Source organism: Salmo trutta, chromosome 11 (genome assembly GCF_901001165.1).
Source record: "Salmo trutta chromosome 11, fSalTru1.1, whole genome shotgun sequence".
Classification (NCBI taxonomy): domain Eukaryota; kingdom Metazoa; phylum Chordata; class Actinopteri; order Salmoniformes; family Salmonidae; genus Salmo; species Salmo trutta.
The window spans coordinates 19,505,121-19,530,651 of record NC_042967.1 but is presented as its reverse complement, the minus strand read 5'-3'; the positions used below and the strand labels follow the sequence as shown (position 1 = coordinate 19,530,651).

General features: G+C 42.2%; 2 protein-coding genes and 1 non-coding gene across 3 annotated transcripts; 2 read left to right on the top strand and 1 right to left on the bottom strand.

The window, feature by feature from the left end:
- LOC115202407 (sterile alpha motif domain-containing protein 9-like) lies at nt 1–13,774 on the top strand. Its single transcript, XM_029766535.1, has 6 exons — nt 1–481; nt 1,645–1,903; nt 7,519–7,620; nt 8,231–8,302; nt 8,508–8,562; nt 8,778–13,774. Exons 2-6 carry the CDS (start codon nt 1,836–1,838, stop codon nt 9,705–9,707), a joined length of 1,227 nt encoding a protein of 408 aa, XP_029622395.1. The 5' UTR covers nt 1–481; nt 1,645–1,835; the 3' UTR covers nt 9,708–13,774.
- Nucleotides 13,775–15,085: 1,311 nt separating this feature from the next.
- Nucleotides 15,086–15,168, top strand: trnal-cag (transfer RNA leucine (anticodon CAG)). The gene has a single exon. It is a non-coding gene; the product is annotated as a tRNA-Leu (tRNA).
- A 7,124-nt stretch (nt 15,169–22,292) lies between these two features.
- LOC115202406 (GTPase IMAP family member 7-like) lies at nt 22,293–24,253 on the bottom strand. Its single transcript, XM_029766534.1, has 2 exons — nt 24,189–24,253; nt 22,293–23,744 (listed from the first exon to the last, which is right to left on the bottom strand). The coding sequence occupies exons 1-2, from the start codon at nt 24,205–24,207 to the stop codon at nt 22,819–22,821; spliced, it is 945 nt and encodes a 314-aa protein (XP_029622394.1). The 5' UTR covers nt 24,208–24,253; the 3' UTR covers nt 22,293–22,818.
- Nucleotides 24,254–25,531: the final 1,278 nt, after the last annotated feature.

Here is a 25,531-nt window from a genome sequence, read left to right as displayed (position 1 = left end):
AGAAAACACAAACGACCCTGCATAGAAGAAGCACCTCAAACTTTTTTTTCTTTCTTATTTTATCTTACCGGAGTCAATAGGTTTTGCATTCTACTTTCTAACGTATTTTAATCCAAGACACAAGTATCTGAAATATATATCCAAAGGTACCTCCTACACACCCTAACTCTGCCCTTTGGTTTCCTTATATGGGGATCATGGGTAGGTCTAAAGTATGACCGGATATCATCCTCCACACCTCCTCAGACGCAGGCTAAGGATCTACTAGCTGTGAGCTACTAAATAGACCATATTTCTCCTGTATTAGTAGCTTATGGGGTTAAATTCGGCACCTAGATGCCCCCCGGAATACGTGACGAGTTAGTGTTTCATTGTCAAGAATACTGCGGGGAAACGGTTACTGATATTTCTGTGGCTGCACAGGATCTAAGAGCACACCTTTCAAACTGTGCAGATATGAGTAAAGTTAGGACTCTGAGTGGTAAGGTTCTGTTTAAAGTCTTGGATATATTCTGTTATTGTCTTTCACAAACAATTTCTAAGCAAAAAATATTGCTGTAATTAGTCTAATTATTACAAATGAATGCAGCCTAATTACATTTAGCTATTTATAATAATAATAATCATACTGCTTATTTCTCATGCAATAACTGAGATTCTGAATGTATAAATAAGACATAATCCGTGGGTGATGAAGTTCCAAGTATACTCAATAGCGTACTGAAATCAAATGACTCCTGAGGGAAAATCTTATTTGACGTACCAAGTCTGCAGTACAGTTACAGTACACAGTTACAGTACACTCCCTGGTATATTATGTGTCTCTGGAATACAGAAATACAAGCTTTCATTCAGTCTACTCCATGTTTGATGAAGAGATAGGCAATGAATAGGTTTGTTTTCTTTTCATAGTAATGTTTGGGAAGTAAGCCGTTGTTAAATAACCATAACACTGTTCAAATCACAAGTTCATATGAGAAGCTGAAGTTCCGGGTTAGTATGACTCAAATGAAATTTACTGCATGTGCAACCACTGCTGAGTCATCGAGGGGAGGTGTCTGATCTTGTATCCCTGGACCATAGGAGAGAGTAACCAGATTACCTTTATCCACTTTGGCTATTGTTTCAACTGTAGTTTTCTACTGCATGGGAATGGCACAGTCTGCCTATTGAAGGTGACACAATATGATACACCATTTCTACAAACAACATAACTACCACGTTTGGGAAACAATACATTTTCTACAAGAGTATCCCACGTGGTTTATATACAGAGGAGAGGTATTAGTTTGTTGTGGTCATATGGGAATGTGTGTTTACTATACCTGTTTCTCTATGATTTGGACAAGAAATCCGGTACATTGCTTCCGCTTGTTTCGATGCTGAGAGTTTCAGAAAGGGGATGAAGTTAGCGGGAGATTTTGATACATGGCTAAAGAACATTTTACATTTTAGTCATTTAGCAGATGCTCTTATGTAGAGCGACTTAGTTAGTTAGTGCATTCATCTTATTAAGACAGCTAGGAGAGACAACCACATATCACAGTCATAGTAAATACATTTTTCCTCAATAAAGAAGTTACTGCTAAAGAGCAGTTTTTCGGATCTTTGCTCTCACCCCTCTTGCTTCGTTTTCTTTGTCAGGGACCTGAATGCTGGTGTCGAGACAGGATGAGTGACAACACTGTATCGCCTGAGGGTGCAGAGAGTGGGAAGAATGAACATGTCCACCACTGGCTACATAGTAGTCCCTCTGCCCCACAGGAGTATAATGAGGACGTTGCAGGGTCAAGTCTTCTCTGCCCTGGTAAACAGAGTCACCTAGCTGTCTGTCAATGAAGAGTGATCACTCAATGGGTCAGCCAATCAACTTCCACCGAGGACATGGCACAAGAGACAAAAGGTTTGGGCCTGAATTCACAGTCTCAGAGTAGGAGTGCTGCTACAGGATCAGCTTTGCCTTTTAGATCATAATATTATATGGACAGAGGGGAACTGATCCTAGATCAACACTACTACTCTGAGACACTTTAGGCCTTTTTGCACTGCAATGTTCTTAGCCCTGGGCTAAGACTGACCCTGGGCTAGCTTATCCTGTGTTCACACTAACATTTGTTAATCCTGGGTGTAACGGCTGTCGTAGAGAGGGGACCAAGATGCAGCGTGGCACGTGTTCATGATTATTTATTAAAATCAGAACACTTAAACAAAATAATAAACAATGAAAATGAAAGCGCACAGTTCTGTCAGGTAAAACACAAAACAGAAAACAACTACCCACCAAACACAGGTGGGAAAAGGCTGCCTAAGTATGGTTCCCAATCAGAGACAACGATAGACAGCTGCCTCTGATTGGAAACCATACCTGGCCAAAACATAGAAATAAAATGACATAGAATGCCCACCCCACACCCTGACCTAAACAAAATAGAGGCTCCGAGCTGCAGACCGTCGCTGGAGGCTCCGGGCTGCAGATCGTCGCTGGAGGCTCCGTGCTGTAGGGCGTTGCTGGAGGCTCTGTACTGGAGAGCGTAGCTGAATGCTCCGGACTGGAGAGCGTAGCTGAATGCTCCGGACTGGAGAGCGTAGCTGAAGGCTCCGGACTGGAGAGCGTCGCTGTAGGTTCCGGGCTGGGAACCGTCGCTGCAGGCTCCATGCCATGGATCATCACTACAGGTTCCGCGTCATGGATCATCACTGGAGGCTTTGTGCCATGGATCATCACTGGAGGCTCCGGGCCATGGATTATCACTGGAGGCTCCGGGCCATGGATTATCACTGGAGGCTCGTGCCATGGATCATCTCTACAGGCTCCGGGCCATGGATCATCCCTACAGGCTTCTTGCCATGGATTATCCCTACAGGCTTCGTGCCATGGATCATCCCTACAGGCTCCGGGCCATGGATCATCTCTACAGGCTTCTTGCCATGGATTATCCCTTGAGGCTCCGGACCAAGAATTATCACAGGGGGCTTCCTACGAGGAGCTGGAACAGGTCTCCCCGGACTGGGGAGATGCACAGGAGACTGGGTGCACAGAGCAAGCACAGGGTATACTGAGCCGTGGAGGCGCACTGGAGGTCTGGAGCTTAGGGCTGGCACACCCCGTCCTGGCTGGATGTTTACTTTAGCCCAGCAAGGGCGGAGCGCTGGCACAGGATGAACTGGCTTGTGCTGGTGAACGGGGGGTACCGTGCGTAGAGCTGGCGCAGGATAACCTGGGCAGAAGAGACGCACTGGAGACCCGTAACGCTGAGCCGGCACAATTCTTCCTGGCTCACTGCCAACTCTAGCACGGCAACTGTGGGAAGCTTGCACCGAGCACACCGGGCTGTAGCTGCGCACTGGCGACACAGTGCGCATCCCCGCATAACACGGTGCTTGCTCGGTCACTCGCTCCCCACGGTAAGCATGGGGAGTTGGCTCAGGTCTCAACCCCGACTTTGCCAATCTACCCGTGTGCCCCCCCAAAAAAATGTTTTTGGGATGCCTCCCTGGTTTCCGTTGTTGCCGTGCTTGTTCCTCATAGTATCGCCGTTCTGCCCTGGCTGCCTCTATTTCCTCCTGCGGACGGTGATACTCCCCAGGCCTTGTCCAGGGTCCTGCCCCATCCAGGATTTCCTCCCAGGTCCAGTCCTCCTGACCACGCTGCTTGGTCCTTTGGTGGTGGGTAGTTCTGTTATGGCTGTCGTAGAGAGGGGACCAAGATGCTGCGTGGCACGTGTTCGTGATTATTTATTAAAATCAGAACAATTAAACAAAATATTAAACAATGGAAACGAAAGCACACAGTTCTGTCAGGTAAAACACAAAACAGAAAACAACTACCCACCAAACACAGGTGGGAAAAGGCTGCATAAGTATGGTTCCCAATCAGAGACAACGATAGACAGCTACCTCGGATTGGAAACCATACCTGGCCAAAACATAGAAACAAAATGACATAGAATGCCCACCCCACACCCTGACCTAAAGAAAATAGAGAAATAAACCGTCTCTCTAGGTCAGGGCGTGACACTGGGCCAAAATATCCTGGCGACAGCTGGGAGCAGACGTTAGCCTGCCTGCATAGCAACCATTTTTTGTTAGCCACAGCAACCAATGTTCTCTCACTGATGAAAGTATTTGTTTTTTGTCAATTATTTTAAGAATTATAGATACAGAACTCCTTTATGCAATCGCGGTGTCAGATTTTAAAATAGCTTTTCGGCGAAAGCACATTTTGTAATATTCTGAGTACATAGCTCGGCCATCAAGGCTAGCTATTCAGACACCCGTCAACGTCGGGCTCACTAAACTCAGAATAACTATTAGAAAAATGTTATTACCTTTGCTGTTCTTCGTCAGAATGCACTCCCAGGACTGCTACTTCCACAACAAATGTTGTTTTTGTTCCAAATAATCCATAGTTATGTGCAAATATCTCAGTTTTCTTTGTGCGTTCAGGTCACTATCCAAAGGGTAACGTGCGAGCACATATCAACACAAACCATTTCAAAATGTTCCATTACCGTACTTGGAAGCATGTCAAACGCTGTTTAAAATCTATTTTTATGCTAATTTTCTCGTAAAATAGCGATAATATTCCAACCGGACAATGTTGTATTCATTCAAAGAGGGAAAGAAAAAATGGCGAGCTCTCGTGAACGTGCATTTCCATTCCCTTTGTCCTCAGGCAGTCCACTGACAAACTGTGCTCCTATACTTTGCCCAGAGACAGGTGACGCCCCAATCCACTTTCTGGCGGCTTTAGAGAGCCAATGGAAGCCTTAGAAAGTACAACAAAACCCCAGGGATACTGTAGTTTCGATAGACAAGCAAAAGCAGAACTACAAAATCGCAGACAGGGCACTTCCTGCTTGGAATCTTCTCAGGTTTTTGCCTGCCATATGAGTTCTGTTATACTCACAGACACCATTCAAACAGTTTTAGAAACATTAGTGTTTTCTATCCAAATCTACTAATAATATGCATATTCTCGTTTCTGGGCAAGAGTGGTGAAACCAGTTTAAATCGGGTACATTTTTTATCCGGCCGTGAAAATACTGCCCCCTAGCCCAGAAAGGTTAATGAATACACTTTAACAAAACAACAAAACGACTGACAACAGTTCCGTCAAGTGACATACACTAAACAGAAAACAACTACCCACAACACCCAGGAAGAAAAATCCCTACTTAAATATGATCTCTAATCAGAGGCAACGAGGATCAGCTGCCTCCAATTAGAGATCAACCCAAACAATCCCAACATAGAAATAGACAAACTAGAGCTTAAACATAGAAATAGAAAACATAGAACAACCCAAAAACACCCCCTGTCACGCCCTGACCTACTCTACTATAGAAAATGACATCTTACTAGGGTCAGGACGTGAGAGCACCCCCCCCCCCCAAAGTGCAGACCCCGAATGCAACATAAACAAAACCCAACATAACCACAAAACACAAAGGGATTGTAGGGAGGGTGATAAAAGTCTATGGCGGCTCAAATGCAGTCCATATAACCTTAACTTCCAGCAAAGGAGGCGGCTCCGGTTCTGGGCGTACTCCCTGCTCCACCCGCTGATCCCTCTGCTTTATTACCACCTGACCGTAGATCGTCGTCAAAGGAACCGGACTGTAGATCATTGCCGGAGGTTGTGGGCTGCGGGCCGCTGCTGGAGGTTCCGGGCTGTGGGCCGCCGCTGGAGGCTCTGGACTGGGGAGCGTCGCTGGAGGCTCTGGACTGGGGAGCGTCGCTGGAGGCTCCGGACTGGGGAGCGTCGCTGGAGGCTCTGTACTGATGAGCGTCGCTGGAGGCTCTGTACTGATGAGCGTCGCTGGAGGCTCCGGGCTGAGGAGCGTCGCTGGAGGCTCCGGGCTGAGGAGCATCGCTGGAGGCTCCGGGCTGAGGAGCATCGCTGGAGGCTCTGGGCTGAGGAGCGTCGCTGGAGGCTCCGAACTTGTGAGCGTCACTGGAGGCTCTGAACTGAGGAGTGTCACTGGAGGCTCCGGATGGAAAAGCGTTGCCGGAGGCTCCGGACTGGGAGGCGTCATAATAGGTTCCGGACTAGTGACCGTTGCTGCTGGCTCCATGCCATGGATCATCTCTACAGGTTCAGCGCCAAGGATCATCACTGGAGGCTTCTTACCATGGATTATCTCTCCAGGTGCCGGGCCATGGATTATTCCTACAGGCTTCGTGCCATGGTTTATCCCTACAGGCTCCGGACCATTTATAATCCCTCCAGGCTTTTTGTCAAGGATTACTTCTTCAGCTTCCGGGCCATGGATTACCTCTTCAGGCTTCGTGCCATGGAATATCCCTACAGGCTCCGGGCCATGGATCATCACTAGAGGCTTAGTGCCATGGATTATCTCTACAGGCGTCGGACCATAGATTATCACTGGAGGCTTTGTACGAGGAGCAGGAACCGGCCTCACCGGACTGGGGAGACGCACTGAGGACCAAGTGCAAAGAACAGGCACAGGACGTACTGGATTCTGGAGGCACGCTGGAGAGAGAGTGCGAGGAGCAGGCACAGGACGTACTGTGCTATGGAGGCGCACTGGAGAGAGAGTGCGAGAGGCAGGCACATGCTCACCACAAAAAGCATGGGGAATTGGCTCAGGTCCCAGTCCTGGCCCAGCCAAACTACCCGTGTGCCCCCCAAAAAATTTTTGGGGGGGCTGCCTCTCGTTCTTCCCAGGTAGGTTCCGATATCGCTTGATTACCTGGCCCCAAGTCCAGTCTCTCCTCTCAATCCACTCCTGATGTGACCAGGTGTCCATTTCTACCCGGGCACGCTGCTTGATCCAATCATGGTGAGTAGTTCTGTAACACGGGTCGTATAAAGGGGACCGAGGCGCGGCGTGTGAAGTGCTCATATTTCCATTTTAATGAATACACTAACAAAACAACAAAACGACTGACAACAGATCCATCAGGTGACATACACTAAACAGAAAACAACTACCCACAAAACCCAGGAAGAAAAACCCCTACTTAAATATGATCTCTAATCAGAGGCAACGAGGATCAGCTGCCTCCAATTAGACATCAACCCAAACAATCCCAACATAGAAATAGACAAACTAGAACTTAAACATAGAAATAGAAAACATAGAACAACCCAAAAACACCCCCCCGTCACGCCCTGACCTACTCTACTATAGAAAAAGACATCTTACTAAAGTCAGGACGTGACAGCCCAGGGCTAGCTGGCCTTGCTCCGGAACAGTGAAATATTCTATGCATTTTTCTTGACCCCTGTTTCACACGGGCTATTTTGGCACCGGGTTTCTGGGGCTAGTCCTACAAAGTTGGACCTAACCCTGCTCTGGAGCAAGGCCAGCTAGCCCTGGGCTAAGGTTGGTGCTAGAATGTTGCATAGCCCCAGGCTAAAATCTCCATAAACCCATGGATAAGGAGACTCGTGCAGTGTGAACACTGCATATGGGTGAATATGGGTCTTGATTTCCAACTGTCTGTACAAGCTATGTTATAGGGTTAGAGTACTGACTGTATTTTTCACAGGGAGGGTGCAGAGTCACCTACATCCAGCTGTGTGTCAATGAGGAGTGACCGCTCAATGGATCCACCGATAAACTACAAGAGAGAGTTTATTCCCAATCACAGGTAATTTATGATTTTCACAATGAGGATGTTGCAATGTGTCAATATTTCAGGCAATTGACTTCCACGAGGTCACGGCATAAAAGACAAAAGGTCTGGGCCCGTTTTCACAGTCTCAGAGTAGGAGTACTGATTAGTATCAGTTTTGATTAGCATCAGTACTGATTAGCATCAGTTTTGATTAGCATCAGTAATGATTATTATCAGTTTTGATTAGCATCAGTTTTGATTAGCATCAGTACTGATTAGCATCAGTTGTGAATATTATTTTGCATATGGTCTGATGACGGTTGACTGACCGAAAGCTCAGCCACAATTAAATAAATACATTTGCATCTGACTGGAAATGTGCAGCAACTTTTTCCTGTTTCTCCAGTTTAGCATTTTGACTCCAGCACCTTCACTAAATTGGTTTGGGTGTGTGGTAGATTCTGCCTATTATCTAATAGATCATAATGATTGGACAAGGGGGACTTGATCCTAGATCAGCACTCCTACTTGGAGACACTTTGAATATGTAATTTCTAATAGACATCTTGCAGATTGGTAAAAGCGACTGTACATCATCAGCATAGGATTGATTAAAAACACACCTCAATTATTTTTTTTGCAGGGAGGGAGCAGACTCACCTACACCCAGCTATCTGTCAATGAAGAGTGACCAGTCAATGGGTCCATCTTCAAGGTAATTTATGATTTTAATTTTATCTAGTGTGTCATGTTCGAAGTCATTACCCTAAAAAAATCAACAAAATGAAAATACACAATACCATACATGTATGTATAAAAAAACACATTTGAGGTGATCCAAAATATCTAATTTGTTTAATTTCAAATGAACGTATTTCCACCTAATGTATTTCCACCTAATGTATTTCCACCTATTGTAGGATGATGACATCAGACACAACACAACTGTCCGTTGGTGGAGTGCATGCAACAATGGTATGTTTGCAGGTTTTAATCTGAAACTGTATGTAGTCATTGTAAATGTATATTCAGTGGATTGTTCCTACTTTCAACAATAATAAACAATAGGCATTGGTGATTTGGCAAATAAAAAATATGAACTATATGTGCAGGTACAGTAACTGTTAATTGGTTTAAAAAGAAATACAACTGCCTATGTTGATGATCGTTTTTATTTCTTGGGTTCTCAGCTTACAGAACATCATGGCATGAACAGAGTCAGCGACCTCAGAGAATTACCACAGAGAATCGAAGACTGGACTAAGGAGCATGTGAAAGAGTGGCTAACTAGTAGCCTCAAACTCCCCGAGGTCGCAACAAAACTTTATGAACAGGATGTGTCAGGAGCTAGCCTGGTTTGCATTGAGAAACAGGACTTGACTGATTTAGGTGTTAAGTTTGAGCCTGCGATTCAAATCATAAAAAATGTAGAGATACTGAGAAACTACTTGGAGAGTGTAGGGAGAAGCATGAGATCCCCTGAGAGTGACCCTTTCAGAAGACAGGAGAGATTTAGATTTAGAGCCATACCAGAAGCTAGGATGGGGTCACATGAGGAAACTCTGGATTCTGACAGTGTGAAATCGGAGTCGGTGGCTCCAAGTCTAAGCTCTTCATGGACATCAGTGGAAGAACTGAGACATTCCGATTCAGATGTTACATCCCCCATTCAACTGCCAATGGGAGAGTCGGAATCCATTCCAGCTTATGGAAATATGGAGGACAATACAAGACAAAGTGAGACTTCCATCTCATCATTTGACCACTCGAGAGAAACTGCTCCGAATCTGGAGAAGAGAATATGTCCCCCATGTCCCTTTGACAAAAACGACCTATCGTTCACATACATACAAAATGATACCCTCCCCCCTGAATCCGGTCCAAGCAATCTCATTGACCCGGTACATGATTACAAGATCCTGCCAAGCACAGAGGAAGCCAGTGAGAAAGATATCCTGGAAAAGTTTAGCAACGAAGTGTTTTGTTTTTTCCGCAGCCTGCATGAACTCTCGCACCAATGGGACCATTCACTTTGGGGTGACAGGCGGGCCCGGACACATGCATGGACAGGTGATTGGGCAAAACCTGCCATCATTCAATATGTATACAGACAAGTTTGACTTGCGTCTCAAGGAACACTTTGGAGAAGAAACAAACATCGCAAGAGCATGCATCAGGCCTCCAAAATTCTTTCAGGTTCAACATCTAGATGGCGCGACTTCAGACAAGTGGGTGATAGAAGTTGATGTTGTCCCAAGTTATTCAGACTCAAGAGAAGCTTTTCTATACCTCAATAATATCTGAACAAAATGGAGAAGAATACAAAACTGAATGTCTCTTTATTCGACAAGGCCCAAAGAGCATCAACATTCTTGCAGACAATAATCCCAACAGTCTTCAGGAGAAGATGAGAGGTTTGACACAGGAAGTCAAATATTGGTGATCAGCACGCAAGTCAAAAGAGGAGAGCAACTGTCAGCAGCCCAACCAAAACTACCAAGGGCAGAGGCTAAAACAATTGATAACTCATGGGAGAGACACTTAAACACATTGCAAGTTACAGTTGTCACAAACAAGTGTCACCCCAGTCAACTTGAACATTTGTTTTTTTTTAAAGAGATTAAGTTGTTTGCAGTGCTCGAGTGCCCAGAATCTGACATGAACGGGACATGCAGTTTCTACAGAACAGATCGCATAGCTAATCTTCACTACCCTCGAATGTTCAATAGTGTCTCCACTGTTATCGGAAAGCTGAACTTGTTTAAGCAGACAAGCTGGGTCTTTTGTAATGGTTGAGCAAATGAGGTCAGTGAAGCAGACAGACCTTTCACTACCAGTGAATGGCTGAAGAAATGTGCTGGAGAAATCAGCGATATGGTTTCATTTCTCTGCAATCCAGATGCTTTGTCGAAAGACATTACTTGTGGTGTTCATGCTTTACTCAGGAGTCACTGACATCTCAAGCCCTATACTTGAGGCCTTTTGTGCGATCTATCGCACTCTTGAGGGTGTGGATAATATGCTTTGCATATGCAAAGATTAAAATGTATTCAGTCAATGGAGAGACATGATAAACACTCGCTGCAAAGTGGATATCACCAGTAAATGTATCTACGAATTGAGCCTGAATGAAATCGACTGCACCATCAGGAAAATCAAAGAACCCCAGACACGGTCCTCTAGGAGATATCTGCCATCTTCTGGCTCCAGTTCGGTCCTCCTGACACAAAAAGATTAAGAGCTGATGACCGTACTTGATATACTGAGTGAAAATGAATGTGAGAACATTGAAATCGAAACCAAGGACACTTTTGAGGAATTCAAGACCAACACGGAGAAGGACTTTTACAAAGGCGGACAACTGACTTGGTGGAACTTCTACTTATCCGAGAGGCCATGTTGTCTGCCATTCATCAAACGTGACAAGTATGAGGGTCTTCACAACCTGATCACACCTACAGAGGGGTACACATCGCCATGCGTAATAATACACCTCTTCCATCATCCAGGCTGTGGTGGAACAACACTGGCCATGCATATGTTGTGGAACTTGAGATGTAAATTCAGATGTGCCGTTCTGAAAAACACCACAGTACAGAACAGCGAGATCGCAGTCCAAGTCACACACCTGCTGACCTGTGGCAAAGAGAAGCAGTTGAGTTATACTCCTGTTCTACTCTTGGTGGACAACTGGGAGGACGTTGAAGACCTACAGAGATGCATACTAAGTGCAGCCAACGAGAAGAAAAAACCTGAGACTCTGATGGTCATCATACTGAAATGTGAGAGATTACAGATTCCTGCAGTGAACTCCAGAAACAGCCGACTTGACAATGTCTTCATTATCAACAAACTCTCCACCAAACAGCAGAGCTTCTTTGAGGTGAAACTGAAAGAGCTCAAAGGTCACCATGAAAAACCTGAAACGTTCTACGCCTTCATGATCATGACAAACAATTTCAGTGAGAAGTACATAGAGAATCTGGTGCGCAACACCCTGAAAGACCTTGACACCTACAGAAAAGAAGGACAGCTATTTTCACTCTTAGCTTTGCTAAATACATATGTGAACGGCTCCTACATGGCCCTGTCCCTCTGTGAGGAGTTTGTGGGGATTAGGAATGCTCTGTGGGGAAAATAAACACTTGAGGACAAAATGAACCCATACTCCACGCTTCTGATCTTCTTCAACATTGAAGAGCACGGCACCTATCAGGCAGTTTGGTTTCTACACCAAATGATTGCAAGTAATTGCCTCAAAGTCCTCACCGGAAAGCACAAGCTTCAACTGGGGGAAATAACAACCAATCTGTTACACTGTCTCTTTGAAGCCACGGCTGAAGGAGATGTTCAGTTTTTTTGAGAACTACTTCACATACGTGAAGCCAAGGTCAATTGAGAAGGAGACAGCAGAGGACAGAAACAAACGAAAAGTATCAGAGCACTTCAAGAAGTACATTCACATCTTCTGTTCCTCGGGAGAAGAGAGGTCCTCTGAAAGAGCCAGTAAACCAAAACCGAGTCTCCGGCAGGAGATAGAGGAGCAGCGAAAGTATTTGGAGCAAAAGCGAGCAGAGTCATTTGCTGGTCTTCTCCAGTATCTGAATGAGAAGAATGGGAATCAAATTGAATTAATTCTGAAGAAATGGCAGTTCATTGTTCAGAATTCTACACGGAAACTCATGGCTGACCGGATTAATTTCATCCTTGCAAACATTGTTCTTCACTGCATTAAGCCAAGCTCAACATTGTTGAAGAGGTACGACGAGCTGGTCTCCCTTCTCAATGAGGCACTGCAAGAAGAGGGAACCCATTCAAACTGCACAGAGCTGTACTACCTCTCAATGTTGCTGATGTGGCCAAGAAAGGACAACCTGCTTGAGAACACCACAACATTCAAAAACATTGGCATGTATGGCACTTCATCGAAAAATCTTTCCATCGTCGCTTCTCCCACATGTTTCCGGCGAAGAGTTGCATCGCACATTTCTATCTCGGGAAATCAAGAGCACTGAGGAGAATAATTCACAAAGGCAGGCTTGATCAGTTCCTGTACAAAGAGGGACTCAAAACCTCACACAAGAACACCTCATCGAAAGATAGACCCCCAAACCCGCATCAACTTTGGCAAAGTGGAACAATATGGAGGGATCCTGAGATATAAAACCTGTTACTACGGGGCAAAGGGAAAACTGAAAACGGTGACATTTATGTTTACTACGGGGGCAATCTGAAAATCTCAGTGCGTCCAATATACCTTGGTGGAGTCCGGAGTGGATGCAGCACGGAGAAGGTCTCCTTTTACCTTGGATTCACCATGGAGGGACCCGTAGCTTATGACATAAAGTACGAAAATTACCAGTAAACAGCTTACCATCAGGTAGACTGAGGAAGGGATGCAAGCGTTCGCACTTAGGGAAAGGAAAGGCTTCCATTGAAGTTATATAGGCCTAGAGGTTTTGACTGGGGTGAATGTCTGTGAACTAGGACAGAATCACATTAAGTAAGATACCAGTGTGCTCTTGTCACTGTGTGAGGAAATCCAACCTCAACCACCTGGATATAATCAAAGCGGAGAGAACAGGTGTCGGGTGACATGCAGCAATGAATCATTCATGCTTTTAGAGGTGAAACAATGACAATCAATCTTGCATCAGAATGGATTGTAATGTCTCTAAGTCCCTCTAATTGTGTCTCTAAGTCCCTGTAATTTTGTCCCCAAGTCCCTGTAATTTTTCTCTAAGTCCCTGTAATTTTGTCTCTAAATCCCTCTAATTCTGTCTCTAAGTCCCTCTAATTGTAACATACAGTACTATACAGTAGCAGACCAATGAACAAGGATTGTAGACCTATAAACCATTTGCAATTATTCAATGCTTAAAACATGTTTTATGGTTTTGCATTGTGTTTGTTGAAAGTATGGAATGATTATTATGTTACAAAACATATTGACTTTCTGCAAGTTACGTAGCTTCTTCAGTTGTTTGTCTAAATACATTCAATTGCGTGGTTATTTGAAATGATATGCTACATTATTTACAAGAGACAAGAAATTAGGAGAAAACTTATTGTCAATGTTTGTTAATGGAATGAAGAGGATTGCATACTATATATATATTTTGAGGGTATTTTTTCTCTGAATGTTCTCTAAAACAATTATGATTATATTAAAAAAATGTTACCTGCATGTCTTGCACCCTAATGAAAATATTTTAATATTTTAATTTGTGACACTTTTCAAATCAAATCAAATCAAATTGTATTGGTCACATACACGTTTAGCAGATGTTATTGCGGGTGTAGCGAAATGCTTCTGCTTCTAGCTCCGGCAGCGCAGTAACATCTAACAATTTCACAACATATACCCAAAACACAGAATTCTAAGTAAGGAATGGAATTAAGAATATATACATATATGGACGAGCGATGTCAGAGCGGCATAGGCTAAGATACAGTAGACAAATATAGAATTAAGCAATAAGGCACGAGGGGGTGTGGTATATGACCAATATACCTCGGCCAATATACACTTTTGACCCTGGTAGTATGCCAAATTAATATTCATAACCTACAGTAAAGCACTGTTTGATTATGTTGTTGTTGTGTTTAATTTACCAGAAAATGTTTCATGTGCCACTGGCTTTTCTATATCTTACCATCTGCCAATTTTCAGCTGGAAAACTATACAAAATGGCCATCCCTGGAATGTACTGAAACACAGCAGGCAGATAGAGACTATATTTCATGATTTTATTAATTTGCTACAAAAAAATGGATTTTGCTCTGTTTTAAAGTCACTGAAATACAGTTATTCAGAATAACTGGTCTGACAGCACCCTCTACTGGACCAACACAAATCACACACTGACAGTGTGGAGCCGATTACGCGTTAACTAGGTATTCTTGTTATTATTTGTTTAAGCAATAGGGTCCCCAAAGAAGTGTGTGAGGAGCTGATTGTGAGAATGTAGACTTTCTCTCAGTCAAGCTGTCCAATACAATAACGGTTGTTGTAGACAACATGTAGTGTCCGTATGCTTGTGTACTTACTGTATCTGTCTGTCTGCCATTTTCTCACATTACAAGGTAATAAACTTCCAAAACCAATGTCCAGTAAAGGGTTAAAAGTTCCCAAAACTATAGCCTAACAGACTTAGCTAGCTACTGCTACTCCTTTATAGACAGCAAGCAAGCTATAGTAATAAAGATTTGTTCTAAAGAGAGGTGGATAGCTAAAAAAAAGTAGGCTATTTACGGATATCTAAATGAACGCAAACCAACGCAAGGTTCGCAATTATGAAGGCCTTTCTTTATAAAACATAATGAATAGCAAACGTTTGGCGTGGCTTTATGCAATGGAAGCGTAAAGCGTGGATAAAGTTCTTCTTCATTTTTCCAATGTATTATAATTTTAGTATTGTCCAAAAAAACTCATGGTAAAATAACTGACAATGGATTGTCACATTCATGTACTGGTAATTTGAAGTACTTTCTGTATGTCAGGATGGCCGAGCGGTCTAAGGCGCTGCGTTCAGGTCGCAGTCTCCCCTGGAGGCGTGGGTTCGAATCCCACTTCTGACATTATTTTTGTAATGTAGATGCAATATGCTTTTCTTTGTAACATATTTCTATTCAACAAGAAATTGTCAGAAAATGTTGTTCAGTGTTAAAACACTGACCCAAAAATTAAAGGTACAGATCAACCAATGTAAAGATATTTGTTTCTTTACATTGAAAGCAGTCTATGACTGTGAATGAGTCACTGCAATACACACTATGGTTTGGTAAACTAACCACTGCACTGATTTTGCAACATGTATAAATGCAAAGAGAATAGTCAAGCATGGGGTTGTGCCAATAAATTATATATACACTAGATTACTTGTAGGGGGCGTTGTGTTGAAGCCACCGTGCCTCCATCTTGGCACCACCCACAGTTACTAACAAATATTTTGGAAGCTATAGAAATGCATTTATTAATGTCTACAATTGTTTTTGCCACATGTATTCTATTACAGACACCTAAATGCATACTTTACAATTATTTATGTGCGGTAAACATACATATAAAAAATCAATATATAAAAACATTTTTCAAAAAGTATATATTTATTATATTACTAATGTTACTATCCCCAGTACAACAAAAAAATACTTAAATACTTGTAATTTTGTCCTGAAACATTTAAAGCTGCAATAGGTCACTTTTTGGCTGACCCCACCATATTCAGACAGAAATTTGAGTTATAGATCTGTCATTATCATTGAAATCAATTCTAAGAAGCTTAGATCTATGCTATATGCACAATTTCAATTCTTCCCATGCTTAACTTTCGTTTTTGCATCTTTTACTTTTGTTCACCAGCTTCAAACAGCTGAAAATACAATATTTTTGGTTATTGAAAACATATTTCACAGCTGTTTCGATGGTACAATGACTCTCTACACTATACTTGCTTGTTTTGTCACAAACTTATATTAGGCAAACTATTCGAATTTTAGCAACCAGGAAATGGCAGAGAGATTTCTGCATAATGTACCTTTAATTCCATAGATTCCTATGGAGCACTGCTCCTACTGGTGAGTGCCAATATGACCGACCGGTGGCTTCAAAGCCTCTCAATAGACTATTGAAAGCATCAGAAATCCAGGGTTTACTGGTTGGGCCTGGGGCTGAGTTTGTGCCAGACACCACATAGCCTGACAGTATAAAGGCAACTGAGGTAGGTGTTCTCTGGGCAGACTCTCATTAAGTACCTGACAGATCTACACTCCAAAACCTAGAATTGAACAGCAAACTAAGTAAAAGGACTTTTTGTTTTTGAAAATAATGCTGTTAGAGTTTTGGGAATATTTTAAAATATACTTCAATTCATTGGTGACAGGTGTGGTTAGAATATAAAGGGCAAAATATTATGTCAGCACTGAGCTCAATGTCTGCAATTGCCCAAGCTGCAACATTCCAAACTTTACAAATTGTGAGTAGCCTGGTGGAACCAGCCTGATCGCTGCAGTCAGCATTCTGCTACGTGAAAGTGAAATAGAATGTTGAACGCAGCAATCAGGCTGGTTCCACCAGGCTATAGCGTGAGGGCTATTTAGGGGAAATTTTGGTCATTGTGAGGGCTGTTTTTGGACAGAAAATGTCACCCAAGTATTTTTTTAATGTTTTATTTTACAATTCCATTTTTATTTTTAGAATGTTCATAGTGTCACGAAATCGATTGTGATTCTTCAGGGTAAGAGCGTTTTCTCCCGAGTGGTGAAGCAGTCTAAGGCACTGCATCTCAGTGCTAGAGGTGTCACTACAGACCCTGGTTTGATCCCAGGCTGTATAGCGTGATTGGGAGTCCCATAGGGCGTTGCACAATTGGCTCAGCATCATCCGGGTTAGGGGAGGGTTTGGCTGGGGTAGGCCATCATTGTAAAGTATGTATTTGTTCTTAACTGACTTGCCTAGTTAAATAAAATGATCTAGGCTATTCTGATGTTTTGAAGCCATGCATACACTTTTCACGTTGCATGTACAGTACACATACCTAGGTAGTTCAATTGATAAATTAAATTAAAAGTCAAGGTAACTTAGCCCACAGTTTAGATTCTACCATCGGTGTGTATTCATGGATGCAAAGGGAAGCCAGGCTTCCCCAGCAATAAACATAAAATGATTTATCCTTGTCTCTGTTTTTCATACTTTTCCTTGAATTTGCAAGAGGCTGAATGTATCTCACCGGAGAAAGCATCAGAGAGAGCGAAACAAAGACCATCTTTTTTAGTATTGTAGCCCTGCTGTCTGATGTTGTCTTGACAAAAAGATTATGACATTGTTGCCACCCGTAGCATTGAATGCAAGGGAAGCCAGCAAGCATTTGGCCTCTCATGATTAAAAAAATAAAATAAAATTATAAACAATCAGCATTGAGCTAAACTGAGTGAGCTCAACTGTGAATAGCTCTGGCACACAAAAATAAAATGTCAAAGGAAGCCAGTTGGATTTGGCTTCATCTCTTTTTACCGTTGTCCTCCGGTGGCTAGCTAGCTAAAATTGTCCCTTTCTTAAATTAGCAATGGATGGAAATAGAGATTTGGACTTGTGATTTTACTTAATTTTCCATACACAACAATGATTATAACAGCGATTCTGATCCAACCATAAATTCATACATTGTCCCCCTGGCCTGAGGGGATGGAAGTTCAATATGTAGCTAGACGTAGTAGGCTAATGTTAACTAACAAGCCTGATGCATCGTTGCCCGTGAAAGGAATTTAGGCTAGCGAGCAAGCATTTTAGCCAAATATTTACATATTCAATTAGGGAAATCCTACTGTGAAGTGAGCATGTGCAATAACTCAATTCGTCCTTGCACTCCTTCTAAACAAAAAATAAAATGTAACTTTGGTAAAGGGCAGTCTACAAAACTTTGTGTACTCTGTTCGAAAGAGATTTTAGTTTTGGAAACAGAGAACTGAATTGAGATCAAATATTTCATCAATGACAAAATTAGCAGAATGTCAGCCAAAATCCCTCTTGCTCCATCTTCTCCCACTGCCGGACACTGGGCTTCCTCTCATCAACATACAGTATTTGGTGGTGGTGGAAATGCCAAATGAATGCTTCAGATTTCTACATCTGGTGAACCGTCTGGCTCATTGTTCTACCTGTGCGTGTGTAACAGTACTCTTCTTGCGTTGTGTACAATCAATCATTGACACGAACTCCAACTTGTAACACCAGTCATGGAGCTTTATTCTGATAGGAACAGCACAAAATTGCACGTCATGCAATGCACGGCTCCCCATCCAACTCTGCACTCACGCACTGTACAAAATATACAACCCTCCCACCAGACACAGTAAGTTGTTAGCTAGTATTAGCTGGAATTCTCTACAACAAAATACACAACAAATATTCACCAAAAAACGGTGCATCTTTTGTGTGATGTTCGAATAACATTTACAAACAAATTGATATAAATTGTACATTTAAATCATCATTTGGAAGAAAAAAATCACTTTTGACATACAGTGCTTTGCAACCAACAACTTACCGCTGGTTTGGTGCTTGTTCACTGGAACGATTCTAACTGAAACATCCTCCCTCATAAGCAAGCTACGCAAACCAGCCAATAAGATGCCATGCTGAGTAGGTGAAGGCAAAACAAAAATAAAACCAAAAACCCAGAGTACCTTCTTCCATATGTTTGTGGAGTCTCCCACATGCCTTTTGGTGAACACCAAACATGGATTTTTTTCGGGCCACTCTTCCGTAAAGCCAAGCTCGGTGGAGTGTACGGCTTAAAGTGGTCCTATGGACAGATATTACAATCTCCTCTGTGGAGCTTTGCAGCTCCTTCAGGGTTATCTTTGGTATTTTTGTTGCCTCTCTGATTAATGCCCTCCTTGCCTGGTCTGTGAGTGTTGGTGGGCAGCCCTCTCTTGGCAAGTTTGTTGTGGTGCCATATTCTTTAAATTGTTTAATAATGGAGTTTATGGTACGCCGTGGGATGTTCAAAGCTTCGGATATTTTTTTATAACCCAACCCTGATCTGTACTTCTCCACAACTTTGTCCCTGACATGTTTGGAGAGCTCCTTGGTCTTCATGGTGCCGCTTGCTTGGTGGTGTTGCAGACTCTGCGACCTTTCAGAACATGTGTATATATATTGAGATCATGTGACAGATCATGTGACACTTAGATTGGTGGACTTTATTTAACTAATTATGTGATTTCTGAAGGTAAGTGGTTGCACCAGATCTTATTTAGGGGCTTCATAATAAAAGGGGTGAATACATACAGTTGAAGTCAGAAGTTTACCTACACCTTAGCCAAATACATTTAAACTCAGTTTTTCACAATTCCTGACATTTAATCCTTGTAAACATTCCCTGTCTTAGGTCGGTTAGGATCACCACTTTATTTTAAGAATGTGAAATGCCAGAATAATAGTAGAGAGAATGGTTTATTTGGTAGCATTGCCTTTAAATTGTTTAACTTGGGTCAAACGTTTCGGGTAGCCTTCCACAAGCTACCCACAATAAGTTGGGTGAATTTTGGCCAATTCCTCCCAATAGAGCTGGTGTAACTTAATTAGGTTTGTATGCCTCCTTGCTCACACACACTTTTTCAGTTCTGCCCACACATTTTCTTTGGGATTGAGGTCAGGGCTTTGTGATGGCCACTCCAATACCTTGACTTTGTTTTCCTTAACTTTGGAAGTATGCTAAGGGTCATTGTCCATTTGGAAGACCCATTTGCAACCAAGTTTTAACTTCCTGACTGATGTCTTGAGATGTTGCTTCAATATATCCACATCATTTTCCTCCCTCATGATGCCATCTATTTTGTGAAGCGCACCAGTCTCTCCTGCAGCAAAGCACACCCGCAACATGATGCTGCCATCCCTGTGCTTCACGGTGTGGATGGTGTTCTTTGGCTTGCAAGCCTACCCTTATTTCCTCCAAACATAATGATGGTCATTATAGTGAAACAGTTCTTTTTTTTGTTTCATCAGACCAGAAGACATTTCTCCAAAAAGTACGATCTTTGTCCCCATGTGCAGTTGCAAACCATAGTCTGGCTTTTTTATGCCAGTTTTTGAGCAGTGCCTTCTTCCTTATTGAGTGACCTGTCAGGTTATGTCAATATAGGACTTGTTTTACTGTGGATATAGATACTTTTGTACCTGTTTCCTCCAGCATCTTCACAAGGTCCTTTGCTGTTGTTCTGGGATTGATTTGCACTTTTCGCACCAAAGTACGTTCATCTCTAGGAGACAGAACGTGTCTCCTTCCTGAGTGCTATGACGGCTGCGTGGTCCCATGGTGTTTATACTTGCGTACTATTGTTTGTACAGATGAACGTGGTACCTTCAACCATTAGGACATTTCTCCCAAGGATGAACCAGACTTGTGGAGGTCTACAATTGTGTTTCTGAGGTCTTGGCTGATTTCTTTTGATTTCCCCATGATGTCAAGCAAAGAGGCACTGAGTTTGAAGGAAGGCATTGAAATACATCCACAGGTACACCTCCAATTGACTCAAATTATGTCAATTAGTCTATCAGAAGCTTCTAAAGCCATGACAAGCTGTTTAAAGGCACAGTCAACTTAGTGTTTGTAAACTTCTGGCCCACTAGAATTGTGATACAGTGAGTTATAAGTTAACTAATCTGTCTCTAAACAATTGTTGGAAAAATCACTTGTGTCATGCACAAAGTAGATGTTCTAACCGACTTGCCAAAACTATAGTTTGTTAACAAGACATTTGTGGAGTGGTTGAAAAACGAGTTTTAATGACTCCAACCTAAGTGTATGTAAACTTCCGACTTCAACTGTATCTACGCACCACTTTTCCGTTTGTAATTTTTTTAAATGTATTTATATTTTTCATTTCACTTCACCAATTATGACTATTTTGTGTATGTCCATTACATGAAGTCTAAATAAAAATCCATTGAAATTACAGGTTGTAATGCAACAACATAGGAAAAATGACAAGGGGGATGAATACTTTTGCAAGGCACTCTAGGTTTTATGTTCCGGTACAAATTTCAGCCGGACTCTGACTGTTCTTTTATGCCACTTTGCCAGCTCACAATAGCATCTGAGTTCCTTATTAGATCGGATTTTTTGTTGTTGTTGACCATATTCGAGACGAAATTGGTAGATTGCTCGTGCGCCTCCTTCACCGCCTCTATGACTTTGATAAATGTATCTTCCTCTAGTCCACCTTTTACGGGAGTGTAGGGACCCCAGGACGACATTTCAATAGTTATTATTCATGCTCCTCTCCAAATGGTGTATAGGGTTTTTAGATATCCTCACCCAGGGCACTATTACTCTCCATTTAAAATGTTTCCATGTAGGGATTCCCACTTCCCTGGATTGTAGTTACAGTATGGGTCCCTAATCATTTGGTCAAGGGACCTGTTACCTTGTGTTGAGAACCATACTGAAGCGTCTGCCAATTTACTACTGGAGAATATGGGAGACCTAATGTCTTATTCCAGTGTCACTCCTCAAGTATCACTGTTGTTGACAACACATATTACCGGTATTGACAACTTTTTTTTATTGCTACACAATCGGTCTCTAATACTTAGCCCCTCTAGGGCACAAACCAATCTCTTTACTTATTGCCTCAGCCAGTCCACAGCCATATACACACACATCGATTTCAAATGAGTTCTTAATACTTCTGTTCTTCTCCACCCACGGAGGTGTGCCCACTTTAGAACTCACAGGCAACAGTCGATCACCATTCACATTACCAGATAGTGACAATGTCTCCTCCTTGACACCCACTACTGCCGGAAAACGCCTATAACCTTATCTACATACTACACAAACAATACAGACACTTAAACAGTCTACATTTCTGGTGGCTAAATCCTAACCTTCTGGTGGCTAAATCCTAACCTTCTGGTGGCTAAACCCTAACCTTCTGGTGGCCAAACCCCTGAACTTCCAGTCGCATATATACAATGGGCTTACTGAATAAATCCAGGCTTTCTAGGTCAGTTTCCCATCATTTATTTTCAGCCTACAACCCTCATCTCCCAAAGATGTCAGAATGAGTGGAAACTGCTATATGAACTATCTCGTTTTTGTGTACCGGCTCCTGTTCCACTGATTCGGACTGTAAATTGTGGTAAATCCTGCCGACAATGCCAATTGTTCTGGTACAAATTCAAGCTGGACTCCAAATAAAGCTCAAGCTAGATTTATTTGCCACACTGGGATATACAGCTGCAAAGACAAGATATGAAGTCACAAGCACAGACCCCCCCTTCTGTGTTTAGGATGAACAATCAATCTCTGTCGCTGTGCAGGTGGTGTTTGTTCCGGTTGTCCACCAAACATCTCACAGGTCTTATTATCAGTCACGAGAGGCCTTGAGGTCAGGGAGTCAGTCACATAATTGCTCTTCTTATATGCAGAGAGAACACTTATTTTTATTCTAATAAATTATGATATACAACATCTTAAGAGAATATAATGACAAACACATTAAGAAAATATTATGTAAGAGTAAATGATGATCTATCAGCTGGCTCCTATCCCACCCTTATGGACAGACGTTTGTTTACTTCCCTCTAGCCAATACCACTTCACATAGAATGATCTATCTAACCCATAACACGATCATCGCTATTGCTAGGATACTAATATGATTATAAACATACTAAAACAGTTATATTGTTAAAGTACTTAGCAGTCAAATAAATATATTTTATTGAATACAGCAAACGTAGTCTAAAACCAACACAGGAATTACTCCAGCGATAGCTCCTGCTACCGCACCCACTACTGCACCAGGTGGTCCTCCAATAACACCTCCAATAGTAGCTCCACTTGCAGCAACAGAACCTGCAGCACCTAGATAACGCGCAGCTGTGTTCATTCTTTCAGCTTTCTCTCGAGCCTCTCTTTCATGTTTTTCCCTCAGCTCCATTCTTGCTTTCTCCAGAGCCTCTCCTTCAAATATTTTCTTCAGATTCTCCTCCTCTTTGTTTCTCTTCTCTTCATTCTCTCTCAAGATCCTGTTCTTCTCCTCTTCAATCTCTCTCTCAGCCTCCTGGAACATCTCAGTGGTGTAATGGCTTCCTCCATTCATCATGACCATGTTGTTTATCTTCTCAAGCAGCTCAGTGACCTGGGAGGGATTCTTATCTTTGTTGTTGAAGACGTGATATCCCCCATTGCATTGGTCAACTAAGCTTACTAGATTTGGATTTCCAGACAGAAATTCTTCAATTGTTCCATCCTGAAGTTTGTCTCCATGTGTGAAGAGAACCATGGTGTATTTTGATGCTTCGTCACCGAAGAGTTTCTGAATCATCTTCACTGTTTTCTGCTCCTCTTCAGTGAATCTTCCCAGCTTGATCACAATCAGGAACACATGAGGACCCGGAGAAGAGAGGTTGATGCACATTGTGATCTTTTCTATTGCTTCCTCCTGTGTAAACTTTGTGTCAAACAACCCTGGGGTGTCAATAACAGCCAGACTCTGCCCACACACCATTTCTCTTTTCTTATCACAATCTTTAGTCACAGAGATGGAACGTAATTGTGATTTGAACAATCTCGTCCCCAGGATTGTGTTTCCTGCTGCACTCTTCCCAGCACCAGTCTTCCCCAACAGCACAATCCGTTTCTCTGTTGGATAACAAGGAAAAGTTGTTACTGTTGTAAAAGTAGCTGTTAACTGTTGATTCTGAGAACTCCTGGGAGGCCTATGACCAGGGTGGAACTTAAACAACATCACAGGTCAGTTGTATTTTATCCTTTTTTCTATTATGACTTACAATCAATCAACACTGTAGAGGACATAGCTTACATGAAAATGCATAGCTTTATCACATTTTCAAAGACACAACTAGGCATATCAGACTTATGGTCATTGTACCGGCAATACTGGGAAGTGATGAAATAGAAGAAGTATGGAGATTAAAAGTAGTGTTCTTACAAGCACACAAATGACCCTCTTTTTTAGCCCATTCCTTGCAAGGCATGATTTTTTTGTAATGAATAAAAGGTAGAACAGTCAAAATCAGTTTCCCTCACCATCTTATACAGTGAAGTGAAGACTTAAGTACTCACCAGTCATGTTTTGGAGCATTGTCAAGCTCTTACCAGGTCTAGTGTTCCCAACCAGAGCAATCCGGGTCTCTAATGGATAAAACATGTAATGCTGTTACTGTAGAGATAAGTCTGATGCTGATGTTCTTTCTGTTTGGCCATCTTGTGGAACATCTACTAAAACTACATTTTCAGTCTCACATTGCTTCTTAGACTTACATTTTTGGTGTATAAATTACAAACTCTAAGCAAATTAACAATGACAATATCTACAGGTAACTGCCAAAATAAAGGAAACACCATTGACAGAGCTGTCATTGTCCATTCCTTGCCTACCCACCAAGTTTCCACATTAGGAAAATATGGCAGCAGTGTCTTACTGCCTTGGGTAGAACACCAGTTGAAAACATGCAATAGAATCCATTTTGTGTGGGAGTCTAAAAAAAACTCAACAAGGGAGAAGCAAGGAAAATGCATCTGAAAGAAAGTTGGGGAGACAACCAACTAAGTTCTCTGACTTTCTCAGAAACACTAATAACTAACAGGAGCTTTTCAGAATGTCGACACAGAAGGTGTGAAGATGAATCTGAAGATGGAAAAGAGATCTATGCTACAATTGATGAGTCTGTGGTCTCAAAAGGCTCTGACATCAATGCTGGAATGAGCCCAGGAAGAAGCAGACACATGAGTATCCCTTCATCTTAAAGATGCCCTTCAAAAGGGTGCACAGAACATTATAATTCCAACACTGGATACAGACATCATTGTCCTCCTTGCTGATCTGTTCTTCTATCTTACCAAAGATTATCCAACCATAAAGCTGTGGGTTGCTTTTGGTATGGGGGAAAAACTAGCAGGAGATTTGCATCAACACCATCTACGAGAAGCTTGGATTGCGAGTTTGGCTTTGTCAGGCTTCCATGCATTTACAGGTTGTGATACAACCTCACAGTTTCATGGAAAAGGCAAAAAGAGAGCTTGGAATGGATGGAATAAATGACATTTTATGAATGAAATTGAATTTGTGTCAAATCGGCAATTTACAATAATTCACTGTAGTAATTCAGTGACAATTATTCTCTTCCATACGTTGTTCCAACCTACACGGTAAATGTTTTTAATTATGTACTTTTTTTGTCTATATTGAATACAATAATTTGTGTGTCATTAGTGTAAGCACACTGTGTTTGTCTATTGTTGTGACTTAGATGAAGATCAGATCAAATTTTATGACCAATTTATGCAGAAATCCAGGTAATTCCAAAGGGTTCATATACTTTTTCTTGCCACTGTAAGTATTCAGACCCTTTACTCAGTACTTTGTTGAAGCACCTTTGGCAGCGATTACAGGTTACTTCAAATGC

Bases quoted from the DNA above. Each gene is read 5' to 3' on its own strand.
- LOC115202407 (XM_029766535.1), top strand. From the start codon at position 1,836: ATGAAGAGTGATCACTCAATGGGTCAGCCAATCAACTTCCACCGAGGA. The intron at 1,904-7,518 runs GTTTGGGCCTGA...TATTTTTCACAG, and splicing joins CATGGCACAAGAGACAAAAG to GGAGGGTGCAGAGTCACCTA. The intron at 8,303-8,507 runs GTAATTTATGAT...CACCTATTGTAG, and splicing joins TCAATGGGTCCATCTTCAAG to GATGATGACATCAGACACAA.